The sequence below is a fragment of the Rhodamnia argentea genome, chromosome 2 (genome assembly GCF_020921035.1).
Source record: "Rhodamnia argentea isolate NSW1041297 chromosome 2, ASM2092103v1, whole genome shotgun sequence".
Classification (NCBI taxonomy): Eukaryota; Viridiplantae; Streptophyta; class Magnoliopsida; order Myrtales; family Myrtaceae; genus Rhodamnia; species Rhodamnia argentea.
In genome coordinates, this window is record NC_063151.1 from 10,866,780 (window position 1) to 10,884,655 (window position 17,876).

At 42.1% G+C, this 17,876-nt stretch overlaps 1 protein-coding gene across 2 annotated transcripts; it reads right to left on the reverse strand.

Annotated features, from left to right (window-relative positions):
* Positions 1–966: 966 nt before the first annotated feature.
* LOC115754131 (BTB/POZ domain-containing protein At1g55760) lies at positions 967–3,907 on the reverse strand. Of its 2 annotated transcripts, XR_007197587.1 has the most exons (5): positions 3,312–3,907; positions 2,754–2,899; positions 1,976–2,094; positions 1,194–1,846; positions 967–1,161 (listed from the first exon to the last, which is right to left on the reverse strand). XR_007197587.1 is itself a non-coding variant. In XM_030693070.2 (4 exons), exons 1-4 carry the CDS (start codon positions 3,428–3,430, stop codon positions 1,244–1,246), a joined length of 987 nt encoding a protein of 328 aa, XP_030548930.2. In that variant the 5' UTR covers positions 3,431–3,907; the 3' UTR covers positions 967–1,243. The 2 variants fall into 2 exon arrangements, 1 of the variants encoding a protein (XP_030548930.2); XM_030693070.2 differs by having other exon boundaries at positions 967–1,846.
* Positions 3,908–17,876: the final 13,969 nt, after the last annotated feature.

A 17,876-nucleotide genomic window follows, 5' to 3' on the forward strand; every position in this document is an offset into this window, starting at 1 on the left:
TGTACGATTGGTGGTGGTCTCCGATGGACAGGCAACCAGAGAGTCAAAAAAAAAAAAAGATAGTCGAAGACGGGTTCTTATTTGCGTCGCTCCACTGCGATCCAGGAATCGGAGGAATAGAATGTAGCTTCGATCACCAATGCCGAACCTATGGACTGTGGAGAATCGATTGTACAAGTCGGATTGTTCGTTTTCGAAAGCGGGTCTATATGTGCTTTCACGGCACACGATAACCCAACATGCGATGATTCCCCGCTTGCATTTGGTTCGTTTCGGTAGTTTCGAGTTGACAAGTCTCAAGTAGAATGCAGAAACAATTTTTCCTGAAACTTCGATCTGCAAATATTCTTCACCGAAGCATCAAGGGCGGTTGGTTCAATCTATAGCAGGGTAGCAGCAATGGAACGGCCGATTTCAGTGTTGGTCGCTAGTCGACTACTGGCGCTATGCAGTTTCCCCTCGAAGTAGATTTCGCGCCGACTTATCATCCTCGACGACTGGGCTGTTTTCCCTTTCACCTTCACACCATAAGGTCAGTTCATCAGATCAGTTAAGTCTTGCCATTTCATTTCAGCCTGTTGGTCATCTGTCAAATATTGGATCAAAGAATGTTGGTCCTGTCCACTTATTCTATGCTTCATTTCCTGAATTACCATAATTAAGAGATGTTATTACATAGACTTAATCTAGGTAGGCCAACACCATCACAGCCATTGAACATGTGGGTCTCTGAAATTGGCTACATTCTGCGGAAAGAACGAACTGACAAAAGCCATTGCTGGAAGACTTGTGCCGGTAAGATCAGCAATGAAGGTTTAGAGAACTATGGTCTGTGCTGTTCTGTCTTCATTTTGACGTGCAGCTCTGAGTTTCTTGTTTGCGATCGCGGGGTAAAAGAACGAACTTGTGCGGCGAATACACGGGTGCCGAGTTGGGGGAGAAATTAGTTGAGCATGTACATCCACAAATAAAAACGGTGAACTGTCATAACTTTTCACACTTGAATAAATTATCAATACATTATGATGAGATCAGTTCTCTTAACATATATCAAATCAGCTTGAATCACAACCAATTTATGTACAACTGGACAATCAAAAGAATGACCTTCAATAGCAATGCATTAAGGAACTACAACTAGAAGCCCACTTTGTAGGACTAGGACAGTATGATTGAGTCCGATCGACACACTATGCTTTCTTCTTTGTTGTTTTCCGTTTCGTGTCTTGTCAGCGTAGGATCCTCAGAAACCCTTCCACGCATTGAGAACCTCTTGAAAGATCTCTGCCACGAGGTCCCTGTCCGCGGATTGAATGAAGGCGTTTAGATCATCCCTGATGTCGAATATCTTACCAAACTTCACAAGATACAGCAAGCAGCCGGTCTTCAGTTTGTGTAACTGATAAAGATGCGCGCTCTCAAGCCGCTCGAGGACGTTCTGCGAGTCTATGTCTTCCAGGAGGCTCTCGTGGCACGCCTCCCTCAAGTCGGCCACATCGTACTTATCAGCTGCCCGAAGGAGCGCGAGCCGGTGCTCGAGAAAATCGCCTTGCTGGATATTGCCATAGATGTAGTGAAGGAAAGCCTCGCAGGCCTCGATCGACATGTCGGAAATGTTTATCGTGGAAAGCTCTTTCTCTTTCAGGTCGTGAGTGAACATGCCGCGGAAGACTGGGGATCTCGAGGAGAGCACGGCAAGGTGGGCCCCGATGCTCCCGTTGGAAGCATTGATGATGATGTCCGTGTGGATGCCTTCCTTCAACATTCGGCCGAGGGTTGAAAGCGCCGTCAGATTCGATAGCTTCCGCGTGTATCCTTCAGCCCAAATGGAGAAAGGTTCTGCGCTCTGTACAATGTCCAGGTTGAAGCATGAGTATGTCAAACGTTTGCTGAATCAATCATGTTCTTTGCTCTTCTGTGTTCACTTTCATGACAGGAGGCCAAGAAAATTCATATCAGATGCATGCATATATACCTCAGGAGACTTGATCTTTAGATCAAGGAATTCGACATCGATGATGAGCTTTCCGGTTAGCGGGACGTCGATCGCCCAAATGAAATCGTCGTTATTCTTGAGCTGCTTATCTCTTATTTCTGCAGTTGGAGACACAACAGAAGGGGAACAGAAACCAAGATCAAGATCAGCATAACTTTGGACTTGTGTCAAGACTGTCACAGCTAGATGGAAAACCATAAAGGGCTTCCCAGCACATACCCTTTGTACCCGGTGGAGTGTCTGTGCAACTTGGTCTAAGCAAACTTCTAGGTTTCCTCAAAACAATCTAAATTGCTGTAATCAATTCAAGGGACATGGGAAGGACAATGTTGCCAAAAGAATGGAAGATGGCCTCTGAGAGATTCTAGGTGGGCTAATTTCTTATCCCTTTCTGCTTTAGCAACCCCACCAACCCGTACCTACTCATATCCACATTGGAAAAACTGAAACATATGTGGAGATGAACAAAGGAACTGAAATTTCTTGGTGATCTCCAATTCATGACCTCACATTCCAATGCCCCCATCAATGTTTTTTTTTTGGAATTTGAGGGGTTGAAGTTTCCAGTTGACAAAGAGGTACTTGTGACAGGAGTGCCAATTTCTTTCTATACACATTTTTGAATTCGACAAATCAATACTTAATATCAATGTGATCAGATGAAATACCAGTTCGAGCTGGAAAAAAAAAAAAAAACTGAAGTAGCAGCATCAAAGAATTGACGCCATGACTAAATCGAGATGAGATCGAGAAGTACCGGGGTGTGTCAAAGCTTTGCGACCTCCAGCTGAACAAACCACGCGAACGACGAAAGATGCGATCGGGGGATTATCTCTCGTCACAGCCGAAATCTCCGGATACAATTTAACATACAACATCCGGTTCTTCTCCACAGACATATGCCTTCGATCCCAAAGAGGAAAAGTTTAGAACTCCGTCGTCTTTCCTTTTTTAGGAACAATATGAATTCGTATGAATATCTACCCTAGCAACAGAGACAGAGCAGCAGCAGAGCAGAGCATGAAGGACAAAGCAGAGCTCTTCCACTTTTCCCTGTTTTTCACTTCAAAAATCTTCTCTTACAAATGGAAAAATGATAACTTTCACGCCAAAACTGACCCAATTGTCTGTATGCGTCAAGGATAAGTCAGATCATTAATCACCCATGACTTGAAACAATCAGGATCGATCGACTCTGGGCAATACAAGAAACAGAGTGTCCTCTAGATAGCGAGGGAAAAGAGCCTCGGGACGCCTTTTAAGAAGAACAACAGGAACATCAAGAAAGTGAAGCTCAGGGTTCAATCCGACTCACCAATTCCAGAGACCGATCTTGAAAGGATCGGACTTGCGGTAGGTGCAGGAAGCGAGGTTGTCGATCCTCCATTGGGCGAGGCGGGGCGTGGTGTCGACTCGGTAGGCGGAATCGCTCATCCTAGCGTTGGCGAACGCGAGGGCCGTCGTGATCTCATGGATGCAGTCGAAGATTCCTCCTCCGCCCAGAGACTCCCCGTGCTTTCCCAGGTTTGCGGCTCCGCTCTTCCCCGTCGCTCTCGCCTCTCCCTCCTCTCTCCTTCCTCATGCACGAATACGTCGCCGTGGCGGCTTCTTTTCTCCGGCTCCTCTTTCGCCCTCTCCCCCAACACTTACTGCCAGTGAACTGTTCCGAGCGCTTTCTTCAAGATACGATAAAGAAAAGACCCACCCAACAGAGGAACAAGGCTTCCTTTTCGATGCTTTCGGGCACGCAAGGATTTGGTTCCTGCTTTACGCCATTGATGGTGAGACTGAGACCTTTCTCTCTCGACTTAGAGAGGGAGAGAGAGAGAGAGAGAAAATGGTTGGGTGGTTGGCTTACAGAGCACTTCGGGAGGAGCAGGGGGAGGAGGAAGGGAGGAGTGTGCGTGGGGATTATTTATTGGGCGATGGGGTTCTTCTCGATTTGTTCTTCGTCCATAACATCTTTGTGTTTTTTAAAATATGGATGTATGGAATTACGTGCGTTATGGGTTCTTTCTATGCTTAGGCTTGGTTCAAGGGGTAAAGCATTTCTCTTCTGCTTGATTTTCTGTGCTTCCAAGCAAAGCATCCTTGGAAATATGACCAAGAATTTCCCCAATACAAAAAGGGAGAGGCAAAGAATCCTACATGAAATTTAATCTAAAATCATGCATTTAGTTGGTTAAGTTCATCCGTATAGAATCAAGCATCCCGTCGAAACCTATTTTACGGAACTGATTAGAGGCGAGGATTTGATACAGTCTCCAAAAATGTCCCCCGATCATTGCTTTCTAAATCATAATTTCAAGCTCGTCGTCGCGAGTCGCATCTCTCGTCGCGCAGTCGCTCGTCCGGGGTTAGGGCTCGGGATAATATGTCGGTAGGGGCTCGGGATCGGTTAGTACTTATAGCACATCAAGAAGATCTCGATCCTTCTTTATATTGGGTGCGCTGAAAATTATATTAATGGACGGGACAACTTTTACATGGACGATTGCGAAACAAATAATGCTTGAATATGAAAAGCGTTCTTGTATAAGTACTACAAATGGTTAGGGAGGAAAAAAAAAAGATGGTAGATGGAGTAGGAGAAAGTTATGATTAAAGATGATGACTATTCGATACAAGAGAATGGCTGGTCGATGCCACTAATCGTAAATATAACTTTACAGGATTTTGCCAAAAAACATATATTGATTGGAAGTTGATTCATATGCACCATCAACAGAAATTTCCCACTACGTACTTCCTCAGACATTCGTCGATTTAATGCTTATCCTTTCCTGAAGATTGGACTGGTTGGTAGAAGATTATTTATTTTGGTAGGTTGAACTATCATCGTTTCTTTCATAGTACACGTGACACCAGGTTTTGGTCTTCGTGGCATTGTATATGGACCGACGTACGTATCCACAAATTGATATTTGCTCTAGTTTTGGTTTTGCTGTATGATTCCCTTCTCAAGCTAAGATTTGTCGGAAGTGCTACATGCAATCGAAAAGCGGACTTAACTTTACCAACTGAACGACGTGACAATTCTCTATTTTTGTCATTTATCAGAATACGGCATGCATGTATTACGTTGATCATCTACTCGATCATCACATTATAGATTCTAAGCGAGGAAGCACCGACACTCTTCGAGAGCTTCCGTGTCGTGTCCGACACTCTCCGACATGCGATTGGCACGTGGTCGGCGCTCCGGATATGCCGGCGACAAGCGAATCCCAAGCATCCACGACATGATATTTCGACCCATACATGATCAATTTTTAGCATTTTCACTAAATTAGGGATCAAAATGTAAATTTATCGAAAATATATACACTTAAGTCATATACCCAAACACCCCAAAATTAATATACCTAGCCGGTAAAAAAAAAAAAAAAAGAAAAACCTAATTGTGAACCCTTAACGGAAGAAGAAGAAAAAACTCACCCATGATATTTTTTATATATACATGATATCAAAAATATAGATTTGACATACAACGTGTCCCAATGTGTTGAAATTCTTTATTTTTAGAGAAATGAGGTGTCGGAGTGTCGTGTTGCATGTCGATGTGATTCTACTTAGAGTATAAATTCATAACCTTAAACTATTCCCATTTTAGGCGGAACATATCTACTAATCCCTTTTAAAGATATTATTAACTAGCTCAGGTTATGGAACTTGAAAGATTAGCAAAGAGTTGGTATTTCTTGATATTGCTCAAGATTTTTCTTTTTTCCCCTTTTTTTCTTGATACGAAATGGGTAATCTTGACCTGATTTTTACTTCTTACTGGATTTGAAAAATCTTCGTACCACCATGCGCAATAATCACGAATCTCTCACCCAAACAGACATATATTATAAGATAAGATAGAAAAGTTAAACACTATTTTAGAAGACGTAGTGATGAAAATCATGAAATCTAGAGAAGGGGGGTTGAATTGCAAGTTGGGGTAGGAGCATCGATGGGGGCAAGAAATGGATGGAATCCTGGTGGATTCTTTTGCTTCATCGCTCGATCAGATAATGATAATTCGAAGAGCACCACAAACATAACATAATGTCCATGGACTGATGATTGTACATAAGCCGACAAGAAAAGTATCCATTGATGGGGCACAACAAAAAAAAAACATAGAATCCAATTTTCAAAGTATTGCCCATTTCGCAAGAAAGACTCCCTCTTCCCTCCGTCATCTTCTCGTTGGCGTGAGATAGAGACACGCCGGACGATCCCGACCATCGACGGCGCGGCGGCTGCGACACATGGGAGGGGCTGCTGTTAGTTGTATAATGTATAAAGAAAGCGGAGCAAATGACTTTGTTCGCTTTTACTTTGACAAAATCAAGGGAGTGCTGCATCTTCTTCTTCTAAAAAGGTTTAGGGTTTGTGCCGTGGATTTGTTAAAGGAGGCAAGCTTGAATTTTGGCGGTCATACCGTTCCTGGGCAAGTTGGTGTTAGCCCCCCAACAAGAGATGACATTACGATTAACTAAGAGGGAAGAGATCGTTTTGGATCTCACACATCCAGTTAACTAAATGTTTTGAAGGAAGGATAGAACGATAACCAAGTAAAATACCAAAAGAAGTCTTAAATCGATTGTATTTGTGCCAATTCAATCGTAAACATTTCACTATGGTCGATTTTGTCCTAAACCTTTTGCAAAATATGCGAATGTAGTCCATTTGGCCTGCGTCTTACGTGACACTTCCAGCATTAATGTAAATAATTTTTGAAATATTTACTTTTCTGAATTTTTTTGACGAGGGGCGGCCTTGCCGAAGCTCAATTCCTCGGATATGGCGACCGGGGAGGTCGCCTCTCGCCAGCTTACATCTCCGCAAGCGTGGTCATAACTTTCAAGGTCGAGTCTTTAGCTACATTAAGAAAGATAAAGATAATTTGTTTATAGCCGGAAACGTATTAACTATATGCCATGTGGTTCAATCGATTGTGGTGGTGGTGGGGTTGCAACATGAGAGAATCGAGATCCGATGCGATCAATTGAGTGCTCTAAAAACGGGGCAAGATCGCCAAATATGCTTGGAAAAGATTCTAATTGTTTCTTTTTTGAGTATAGCTCTTTAATAAGAAGGCTTGACACATCCATAAAGATACCTATTCAAATTAATCATTTCTTGCTTTACGCATGGTTCCTACTCTTCCTAGGGCTCACGTAGCACGGGAGAAACGCATTCCCACCCAAATTTGGACAAATTTTTTTTTTGACAATCCCAATTTTCCGAGTCGACTCCCATCGCGAGCCGCTCAATTAATTTTACCAACGAACCCGACACCCCGTTGACCATACGGCATCAGAGAAAAATCTCAGCTAATCCATACGAGATGCAATCATCGGTTGGCTAACACCATCTCAATTGGCACCATACTAAACTATGCCAGCACGATCCTAACCTAAGCGCGATCTTATTTGAAGCCGAACCACTAAATCCAAGGTTTTCTTAGGCGCATGTTGGCGAATGAACTGATGCTTACATATTTTTCTTATTCACCTAAGATCTTGCCCCGTGTACAACCAAAAACGTTGTCGTAAAGCTCACAAATGTCTCCCTCAGTGGAAAAATGGAAATGACCAGAGGAACAAACACATCGGACTCCCCATTCTTCTTGAAAAGAGAAGAAAAAAAGAAAGAATTCAATGGCGGACTGTTCATCTGCCGATAGCGAAACGAGGGCGACATCTCTATTAAAGAAAGAGAGGAGGCGGAGACAAAATGCCGTTGGCCCGCCTTCTTCTTCTTCACCTGTCTTTTTGGTTGCAGGTCTTTCAAAGTTTGTGAGAATGGTGGTTGAAGGTCGGATGTCCCCACGGGCGAGGACACATGGCCGCTCCATGTACACACCAATTTCATCGCAATCAATAATCCTTTTAGCCGAGCTGGTTTCTTTCCCGACTTTAGGTTTTAGGTGGCCAATCGACCTCCGCTCGAACCGAAATAAGTTCAATCAACCGGTCCGAGTAATACTGGGGAGACGGGGATTCTCGACGCCATAGCGAAACACAGCTCGAGCGCAACATGAATTCTTCCGAGGGGAATCTGCACCGGACGCGGCATGACACGGCTTAACTCGAGATCGACGCACTCTTCATCCGTTTTCAGTTAGAAATACTTAGCTGAGTAATCATATTGAAATATCTTAGTGTGTGAAAACTAATTTTCACGTCGAGATTAGGGAGATTTCGAATTGGCTTTGGATTTCTTGGCCCTCAAAGTCACACATGGCCCTCGATTTGATGAAGGGGACATAAATCAGCAAGATAACCTGCCGGAATATAAGTCAACTGCTGGAGACTTTTAGGAGAAATGTTGTAAAATAATAACAACCGTGCACTAAAACAGGCAGCGAACTTCAGCGATCAGTACGAATGCGATCCGTAAGTGAAATCTTGCCCGGCGCTCACGCACCGGAGAAATTTGGGTACGTTCGTAAAGATTAGTCGAGTTGACAGTTTGAACTGACTCTTTAAAATTTCTAGGAGCACCGAGCTTGGGTATAGGGCATCAAAAAAATTCTTGATTATCGCTGTTATCATGTGGGACCCATAGATCTAACGGCCTTGGCACATCGGGCTTACATAAAGGCCCACGGGCTGCTCATATGAATTTAATCAGATCCCATATGGGCCTATTCGGAGAGTAACAAGGATAAAGAATTAGTTCATTGTGATTTGGACTTATCGACACTAAAACTCTGTTTGTTTTGCGAAAAATGAATAGTCTAAAAAATATGTATTTTTTAAGAGTTATTGCCTGTATCACTTGAAATAATTTGCTAATGGAAGACGTTTTCATTATCGATAGCAAGTTATGTTTAAACATTATCGTGGACGACGAAAATACTTTTTATTTATTCATTTCGATAAGCGACACTAGAGATCGTGTAAAAGTAAATCGCACTCTACCTAAATTAACCATTAGATTCACTTTTACAAAATATCAGTCATTAGATCATGAAGACCCTGCAGAACAAGTGGCCAATCAATATTTTGAGGCATTTTACTGAAGGTTTAGATATTTTGTGGTAACGAAGTTGTTGACACATGAATTTTTACCTTAGGATCTTTCATACATTCTATGGAAAATAGAAACGATTTCGGCCCGACCTGCGAAATGAGCTTGAATTTAAAAGAAAGGGGCCTTAACTCACTTTTATATTTGAGATCGAGTCCACGTGAGCCGGGCCTTTACGTGGAATTCGGTCCTCTCCCATTTTTATTCTTGCTCGACCGAACGGTTCCATGTGCCTTGCAATGTGTCGCGTCGAATTAGCGAAGAAAGTAACCCAAGATAAGTGTGGTTCGACCTCCGGTGCTCTTATTTTTGTAATCGCTAGTCCACCCCTCACCAAGACCGAAAGTATTTTCCTTTCCACTTCGTAGATCATTACACATTCTCTATTCACATGAGCATGAGATGTCCCTCAACGAGAGGAAATTGTGTAATTTCTGCTTTTCTTTTTTGGCCAACCATAAGTAGCTTGATTTTTTTTTTCTTTTGATTTGTCCCATCTCTAACTCTTTTTTATCAGACTTTTACTCTGCCTTTTTAAGACTTTTGTTCACATGAGAATGAGATGTTCCGTACCTGTGACACTAACATCCCCACATCCCAAATTCTTTTACCAGTAGGGCCGCTTGTTTACTGGCAACCATAACTAGCTTGGATATAATGCAAAATGTGTCCTAGTTCTTCATGCTTGTCCGTTTTTTTTTTTTCTTTCTTTCTAATGAGTAAATTAATTATGTTAGCTCATAAGGGAGAGAGTGGGTTGATTAGGCCACTCCAAGTCCAATCCCAACAACATCAATAAAGACTACAACAAGACAATCGTTCTGTCACCTTCAGATCCAATCAAGGCATGCCCATTTTCCACCTCCCACAAATTTGCTTCCTAAGAACAAATTTGCCAATTATCAAACCCCAACGAGGTATAGTGGCCATTCCCAATCAAGTGCTCTTTAACTAGTTTTCCTCCAAAAAAGTAAGTACTTCTGTTTTGGGGCCCATTGAATTCTGCTCTCAAGCCATGCCACGCGGGAATGCGCAAGAAAGGAGGCACATGGGAGTCGGATCAACACGCATTTGGCGAGGCTCCGAATGGTTGCTTCTAGACAAAAACGGGATCTTTAGGGCTCTGGGCTTCAGTGGTAGCAATAGTGGAGGAGCAGGTGGGGGAAGAGAGGGGTGGGAAAGAGGAAGAGGACTCAGAAGGTAGTGAAGAGAAGCTCAGGAGGGTGGCGCTGGGTTGGTGGCGGCTTTTAGTGATGGGTTGCGGCGGCTGTGACATGTCAACGGTCTTGGCGATGATGATTATTACTCCGGTGACGATCAAGATCCAATTTTGGGGATTGTGTTGGTGATGACGAGTAGCCCAAAGAGAGAGAGAGAGAGAGAGATTAATTAAACAAGGAAGAAAGAAAGAAAGTTTTGTTCTGGCATTGTGCGTTCTGAGGTCGGAAGCCATGGAGGAAGGAGAGAGAATAGGGGTTGGGAAGATGAGAGTCTCACGAGGCTACTGCCCAATAATGAAGTAAAAAAAAAAAAAAAAGAAGAGGAAAAAATCGAAAATTGAACCGAACCGAATTCAGTTCAGTTAACCGCTGATTTCATTGATAATAGAGTGGTAAAATTAAGTTGGTTCGGGGGTTTTGGGCATTTCTCATCCAAAAAGTTAACTTAAAAGATAAGACTTTTTTCATACTTAAAAATCGATCACTAGTTTTTTCCACAATCGATGTGGGATAGCCCTAACAATACCGATCTCTATCCTTCGTCAAAAGCCTCAAACAACAACAAAGCATAGTCTTTCTCGAAAACAAGAAACCGCGGCGACAGAAGATTCCATCCCTCGTGCTCCAAGGACTTGTGATGCCAAAATTTTGCTTTTCGGAGCAATATCTTGTGGCCCCAAGAAAATCCAGATAACGATTCGTGCGGTGATTGGAGCTCAACGCACGAATGATGGTCTTCTTTGCTGCTTGGCTACAGTCGTGCTCTAGCGTGAGAGATGTTCGAAAAAGTTTCAACTGTAGCTTTGAAATGTTGAGGGACCAGCTTTGGTACTTGAGACATGGGAGATGGTGTGAGGTCAGGAAAGTGTTTGACGAAATGTCTGGGAAGGATGTGGTTAGTTGGACAACCGATGATTAACGCGTGGATTAAGTTTTGATTAGGCAGTGAGGTTTGGGGTTGTTTCTCGATGCTCTTGGGAATGGGGTTCGGGCAAACCGCAAGACGGTATGTGTGTATCTTGAATTTGTGTAACGGGAGGTTAGATTTTCAACTTGGAGAACAAGTTCATGCCTGTTTTTGTAGAGAACGAGCACGGAAGGATATGATAATAGTCTCTGTACTACTATTGTCTGTCTCCAGGATCATCCGTTATATGCAGGGAAAGGTTTGCAACTTCCTCGTCAGCTGAGATGCACTGATTCGAAAGACGATCAAAGGAACATAAATTAGTCTAGATTTATTTTTTGTTACGGGGGGAAATGTAAATTGGGCTTTCACGAAGCATGTTATATGAAGTTCTCTCCTATATTTAGCCCAAAACTGTTGGAATTGGCAAATACTTCGGCGACCCTTGTTTCTCACATCGGATACACCCACGTGAGCTTAGGAAAACCGAAGTATGAACCGAAGACATATGACCTCTGCGCACGGGATGCGGGGATTCGGGGGCGGCGCCCCCGAAACCTCAACGGGTTTGGGCTTTTGCTTAAATTAGCCCATTTGTTGAGGGATTAAAGGGATTTTGGATAGATTAGGTTTTGGGCCCGATTAAGACACACACACACACACACACACACACACACACACACACACACACACACACACATATATATATATATATATATATATATGCTCGTTTTTAGCTGATTATTGTAACGAGCTATGTGGCTGTAAACCAAAATCATAGTGAAATCTCTTTGCAAGACATAGCCCTATTTCAGGGTGAACCCGGGTAAACCGTGTATCATCTATTTTTCTTCTATTATTTGTACGATCATTCTGAATCGGTTTACGATAGATCTCTTTAAAAACCAAATCTGAAACCCATTTCATGATTAATGGATGGCTCGGGCCAGCTTTTATTGCCGCCTTCACACCACATGCCATAACTAGACCCCGGAGCTCCCTCACTAATTTGTTGAGGCGATAATTTAAAGAGAAAAAAAATACTTAAAATGGATCCCGTGTTGGGATGGATATGAGTCGGGTCGAGTCGGTTTTGGGTCGCTGAATTTGCATTGCTTACAAAATGGGTCAAAGTGGGTTTTGCGAGTCAATTTAGGATGGACCGTTTTTGACCCGACCTAAGCCCGACTGAACTCACATGTTTGACGATCCTACATACGGCTATCATATTGCTCGTTTGAGATAATATAAAAAGTAAGAAAGCTCCTATTAATTGACCTTCGCTTAATTGAAAAAGCACATCGGAATCTTCTACGCGATTGATTGGATATGCTTGACGAGAAAAAATGCAGCGATTCGCACGTGCCGATGAATCCGACGATGTAATTTGGTTGTTCGATCCAAATGTTGGGGAACTCTAACTCATGCAACACTCAAGAAGAGTTAATATCACGCGTCAAATTATTTACTCCCCGGACTGGGCACCTATATAGAGCACATTAGTGTTATTTTTCTAGTCACGTTTTTCTTCTCAAGCGTTATTTATAAATGTAACATTTATACGTTCGAGCCCAAAAAAAAAAAAAAAAAAATTCCAATCACTAAAACGAATACGAATAGCACGAGGCACGAGATGGGGCTTTGCAATCGGATCGCCTACATTCCGTGGGTCCTTCTCACTCGAGTGATAGGTTTAGTATATTACTAAAAGATTGATATCTTCCATATCTTGAGTGAAATGATCAAAATATCCAATAGAAAGTACCATGGAGAATCCCCACACGAATTTATGTATGTAAAGATTTCTGATTAGGGAACAAAATAAAAAAGAATATGAAGATGAGAAGACTCGAGAAAAGTAAAAGCTATAATGAGTATTTATTAGGGATGATCGGTTCCACGTGAGTCGGTTCTCGCCCTACACCTAGAATCGGACTTGGTTGGGTCTCTTCCGGTTTGTGGAATCGGGAATCGGCCCACTCTGTCCTAAAATCGGCGATTGCTTCCTTCTTCTTCTTTTTTTTTTTAATAATCTCTACAAGCGACAGTTTCTTTACATTAAAAGAAAAAATAACTTACTAGTTAGGGTTATTTCAACATACAAATTTTGGACCGTTGGTCGGTCCGAGCAATTTGGTTTCCTCATATGGAACCAGAAATTAGACTGGTCTTCTCGGGAACCACAAAAAATCGGCCAGTTCGGTCCGTTTCTTAAATTGAACCGAGATGAATGCACACCCGAAGTGTTTTTTTTTTTTCAGCAAATAGCAGTATGTTCATCTCGGCAAGTTGGTGTTAGCCACCCCCACAAGAGATGACGTGAGATGACATTAGGGTTCGCTTAAAGGGGAGAGATCTTGTTTTGGATCTCACGCATCCAGATAACTATATGTTCCCAAGGAAGGCTACAATGATAAACGAGAAAATTACTAAAAGAAATCGTAAATTTATTCTTGCGTCTATTCAATCTTAAACTTTTGAATATAGCCACTTTAGTCTTTAATTTTTTTTGATAATTTGCCAATTTAATCTATCTTGCCAATTTTAACCAAAAATTACTAATTTACTTATATGGGATGCCGGTCATTTTACGTGGCACGGCCGGTTCTGATGTGTCACAAGCGACGAGAGATGATCTCGCCGGCCTCGCCGGCTTTGGATGAAGCTCGACCTCCCCGGATTTGGCTAGGGCCAAGTTGCTCCTCGCCAGCTTACATCTCCGCAAGCGTGGCCATGACTTCAAGGATCGAGTCCCACCGAGCAAGTATCTTGGATCTACCTATTTGACTCTTCTTTAAGAGACAAAAAGATGTCAATAATTTGTTTACACCCAAAAACTGATTAATGATTTGCCATGTTGTTCACTCAATTGAGGAGGTGGTGGTGGTGGAACACGAGAGTATCGAGATCCGACGTGATTAATTGGGCGCTCTAAAAATCCGGGGAGATTGCCAAATATGCTAGAAAAGACACTAATTGTTTCTTTTTTGAGGTATGGCTCTTTGGTAAGGCTTGACAAATCCCTAAACACACCCATCCAGATTAATCATTTCTAGTTTTACATATGTTTCATACACTTCCTAAATCATATAAGACAGAGAGAAACGCATTCTCATCCCAATCAGATAAAACATTTTCTTACGATCCCAATCTTTCGACTCGACTACTACCAAGAATGGCTCAATTATTTTCAGCAACGAAAAAAGTCGTGGCCCGACATACTATTAATCATTCGACCCCAAAGGAAAAACATCAGCTATTCCACACACAATGGAATCATTAGTTGGCTAACGCTATCTCAATTGGCCATATTAAATTATGTGATCGCGATGGTACCCTAATCGTGATTGATTCGACGCCGAACCACTAAATTCAAGGTTTCCTTAGGTGCATGTTGGCGAATAAACTAATGCTTACGTACTTTTCCTAGCCACCTAAGATCTTGCCAATAGCGAAACGAGGGCGACATCTCGATTAAAGAAGAGAGAAGGCGCAAACAAATGTCGTCGGCCCCCTTCTTCTTCTTCTTCTTCTTCACCTGTCTTAGTGGTTGCAGGTCTTTCAAAGTTGTAAGAATGGTAGTTGGAGGTCGCATGTCCCCCCATGGGCGAGGACACTTGGCCACTCCATGTACCCACCAATTTCGTCGCAATTAATAATCTTTTTTGCCAACTGATTTCTTTCCCGACATTAGGGTTTTAGGTCGCCAGTCGACCTTTCGCGCACCAAAATAAGTTCCATCGGTCGGTCCAAGTAAAGGTGGGGAGATGGCGATTCTCGACACAATAATAAAAATGCAGTATTGAGATACACGTGTGAGTTGTGTTAGAATAGTTCTACATCAAATAATTAATATAGTGTGCAGTAATTAATATATCATAATCGACCCATAACCAATAAACTTAAAATTTTGAGTAAAGGTAAGTCCAATCGGATATACCGAAAGGCTTGAACTTGAGCCTTTTCTTAGCATTCTCCTCTTTCTTGATGCACTTGTCAAGTAATCGTGTTGAAATATTTTCATAAGAGGAAACGAATCATCGGCGCCCTAATCAAAAGCAGACCGTTCGTGTCGAGATCATGAAAACTCCGAATTGGCTTTTGATTTCTTATCCCTCAAAAAGTCACACATGACACTCGACATGATGAAGGGAGGGGGCATGAATTAGCAAGAAAACCTGCCGGAAAAATAGTCAACTACTCGAGACATTTAGGACAATATTTGTAGAATAGTTGCAACCATGCACGAAAATAGGCAACGAAGTTCGGCGATCGTTCCGCTATGCGTGAATTGTCGGAACTTCTAATTGATTATGTCTTTGTTTATCCAGTCGTCGATAGCTTTCTGTCCTCCGATTAATCATTACTTAGATTATAAAAGTTATATATGATTTGAACATGAACCCGTAGAAAAAAAAAGGGGTCTTGCTCTTGACATCCCATATCATTTCGATAATTTCGAAAGTGACGCCCTCTCCCTGTAAGTGAAATCTTGCCCGACCATCATGCACGAAGAGATTAGTGTACATTTGTAAAGATTAGTCGAATCGACGGTTTGGATGGCTCTGTAAAATTCCTACGGGGCACCGAGAATAGGCGAGTTGTATAGTGCATCACGGCCCTTGATTTTCGCGATTCTCACGTGGGCCCCATAGATCTAACGGTCCTGGCACATTGTGCTTACATAAAGGCCGACGGGCTGCGCATGTGGATTTATTTAGATCTCGTAAGAGCTGGCTTCAAGCACATAGACTAACAGCAATAAGAGTAAGTCCATTGTAGTTTATTCCTCACATAGAGGAAGCTTCTTGGAGGGCATCGGTTACCAAAGGGGAAAAAAAAGGATCATATGGATTTCCCAAAATTAAGGCTCTTTTTATTTCATGAACAATGAATGATTTGAAAAGTAATTCCCTAAAAATAATCACTCGCATCAATCGAAATGATCTGTCAATAACAACATAATTTGATCTCTAAACAAAACTATCGATGTTGCATAATTTCCGATTCCATAGACATTTTGCTCAGAAATAACATGTCCGCATCCAACGAAACATATATAAGTGTAAGTCCATCGTAGTTTGTTCCTCAAATAGATGAAGCTTCTTGGAGGGCATCAGTTACTAAAGTAAAAACGGACCGTTTGGACTTTTTGAAATTAAGGCTTCGTTTGTTTCGTGAAAAAAAATAAAAATAAAACATTCGATTATGAATGGCATTCGAACTAGCCCGTCCTGGAAAATGAGCTTGTCTATAGAGAAGAGAGGACCCTAACTCACTTCTATTTTTAAGATCCTGACCATGTGAACCCGGCCTTTACGTGAAATTCGGCACCCCTCCCAATTTTCTTTCTTGCTTGACCGAACGAGTCCATGTGCGATGCACGTGTCGTGCTGACTTAGGGAAGAAAGTAACCCAAGAATATAAGTGGTTCGACCTCCGGTGCTCTCATTTTTTTTGTGATTGCGCCCATTCCAAATGATCGGTTCTCTTTTTCCTCTCCTTTTCACAAAATTCTAATGCACAATCCACGCAAATCACACGTCTGGCAGTGGCTGGCTCGTTCATCCCTTTCCACGATCCAAAGTAGTTAGTAATTTTTGTGCATGACATTATATTTGATTCTTATGCATAACAATTAGATTGTTATCCATGACCATTTTCATAGTCTTTAACAAGGATCTATGCCCGCAGATCGGCTTAAATATATTACAAGTGCCAAAACTTGCGTACAACGCTCACTTTAGTTTCAAAACTTTTAAAACGATCACTTAAGTGCCAATTTTTTTGAAAAACGATCAATTCAATACCAAAACTTTCAAAACTATCACTTAAGTGCTAACTTTTTTTAAAGACGATCATTTAAGTGCCAATTTTTTAAAAAAACGATCACTTCAGTGACAACTCCACCGAGCCACGTCACCTCAAATATTAATAAAAAATAGCACGTGTCGGATTTCCGACAAACCATGTCGACTCAAATTGGAGTTGGTACTGAAGTGATTGTTTTTAAAAGAAGTTGGAACTTAAGTGATCGTTTTGAAAGTTTTGATACTAAAGTGAGTTCCGTACACAAGTTTTGACACTTCTAGTGTAATTTAGCCCTCGCAGATCCATTGGAGGCGTACTCCGGGCTCATGCATGGCACCTAATTCTATGTACAAAGGAGTGAGGAATACCAAAAACGTCATAAATCTATTACAACTATGCCGATTCAGTCCTAAATATTTTTTTAGCCAACTGAGTGCTAAACCTTTTGAACTTGTGCCAATTTAGTTTACTTTCCGGGCTAATATTGATATGGATAATTTTTAATAATATTTTAACATTTTCTCTCTACTTTTTTTTTTCTATTTTTCCCTTACTATTGTGGCCGACGAGGGCTTTCGAACCTCACTTGGCCTCGCCCGGGTTGGGCAACGGCAGCCTCGCTGGTGGCTAGCAAGGCTATGGCCGTCTTTGCCCAGATTTGGGTGAGGCTAGCCTCACTAGGGCCTCGTCGGCCGTGGGGGAAGGTGGCTATGGCCTCACTAGCTGCGGGCAAGGCCACCTTCACTCGTGGCCTCAATGGCCTAGCCCGGTGGTCGGCGAGCTACCTCAACCCTCCTCGGCCACAATAGGAAGAAAAAAAAAAGAAAAAATATTTTATTAAAAATTATCTACGTTAGCGCCACCTGCAAAGTGGACTGAATTAACACAATTGCAAAATGTTTATGACTCAATT

Excerpts from the sequence above, each read along its gene's own strand:
- LOC115754131 (XM_030693070.2), bottom strand. The coding sequence starts at position 3,430 with ATGAGCGATTCCGCCTACCGAGTCGACACCACGCCCCGCCTCGCCCAA. Across the intron at positions 2,900-3,311 it reads AAGATCGGTCTCTGGAATTG|GCATATGTCTGTGGAGAAGA; the intron begins GTGAGTCGGATT and ends TTGGGATCGAAG. Across the intron at positions 1,847-1,975 it reads TAAAGATCAAGTCTCCTGAG|AGCGCAGAACCTTTCTCCAT; the intron begins GTATATATGCAT and ends GACATTGTACAG.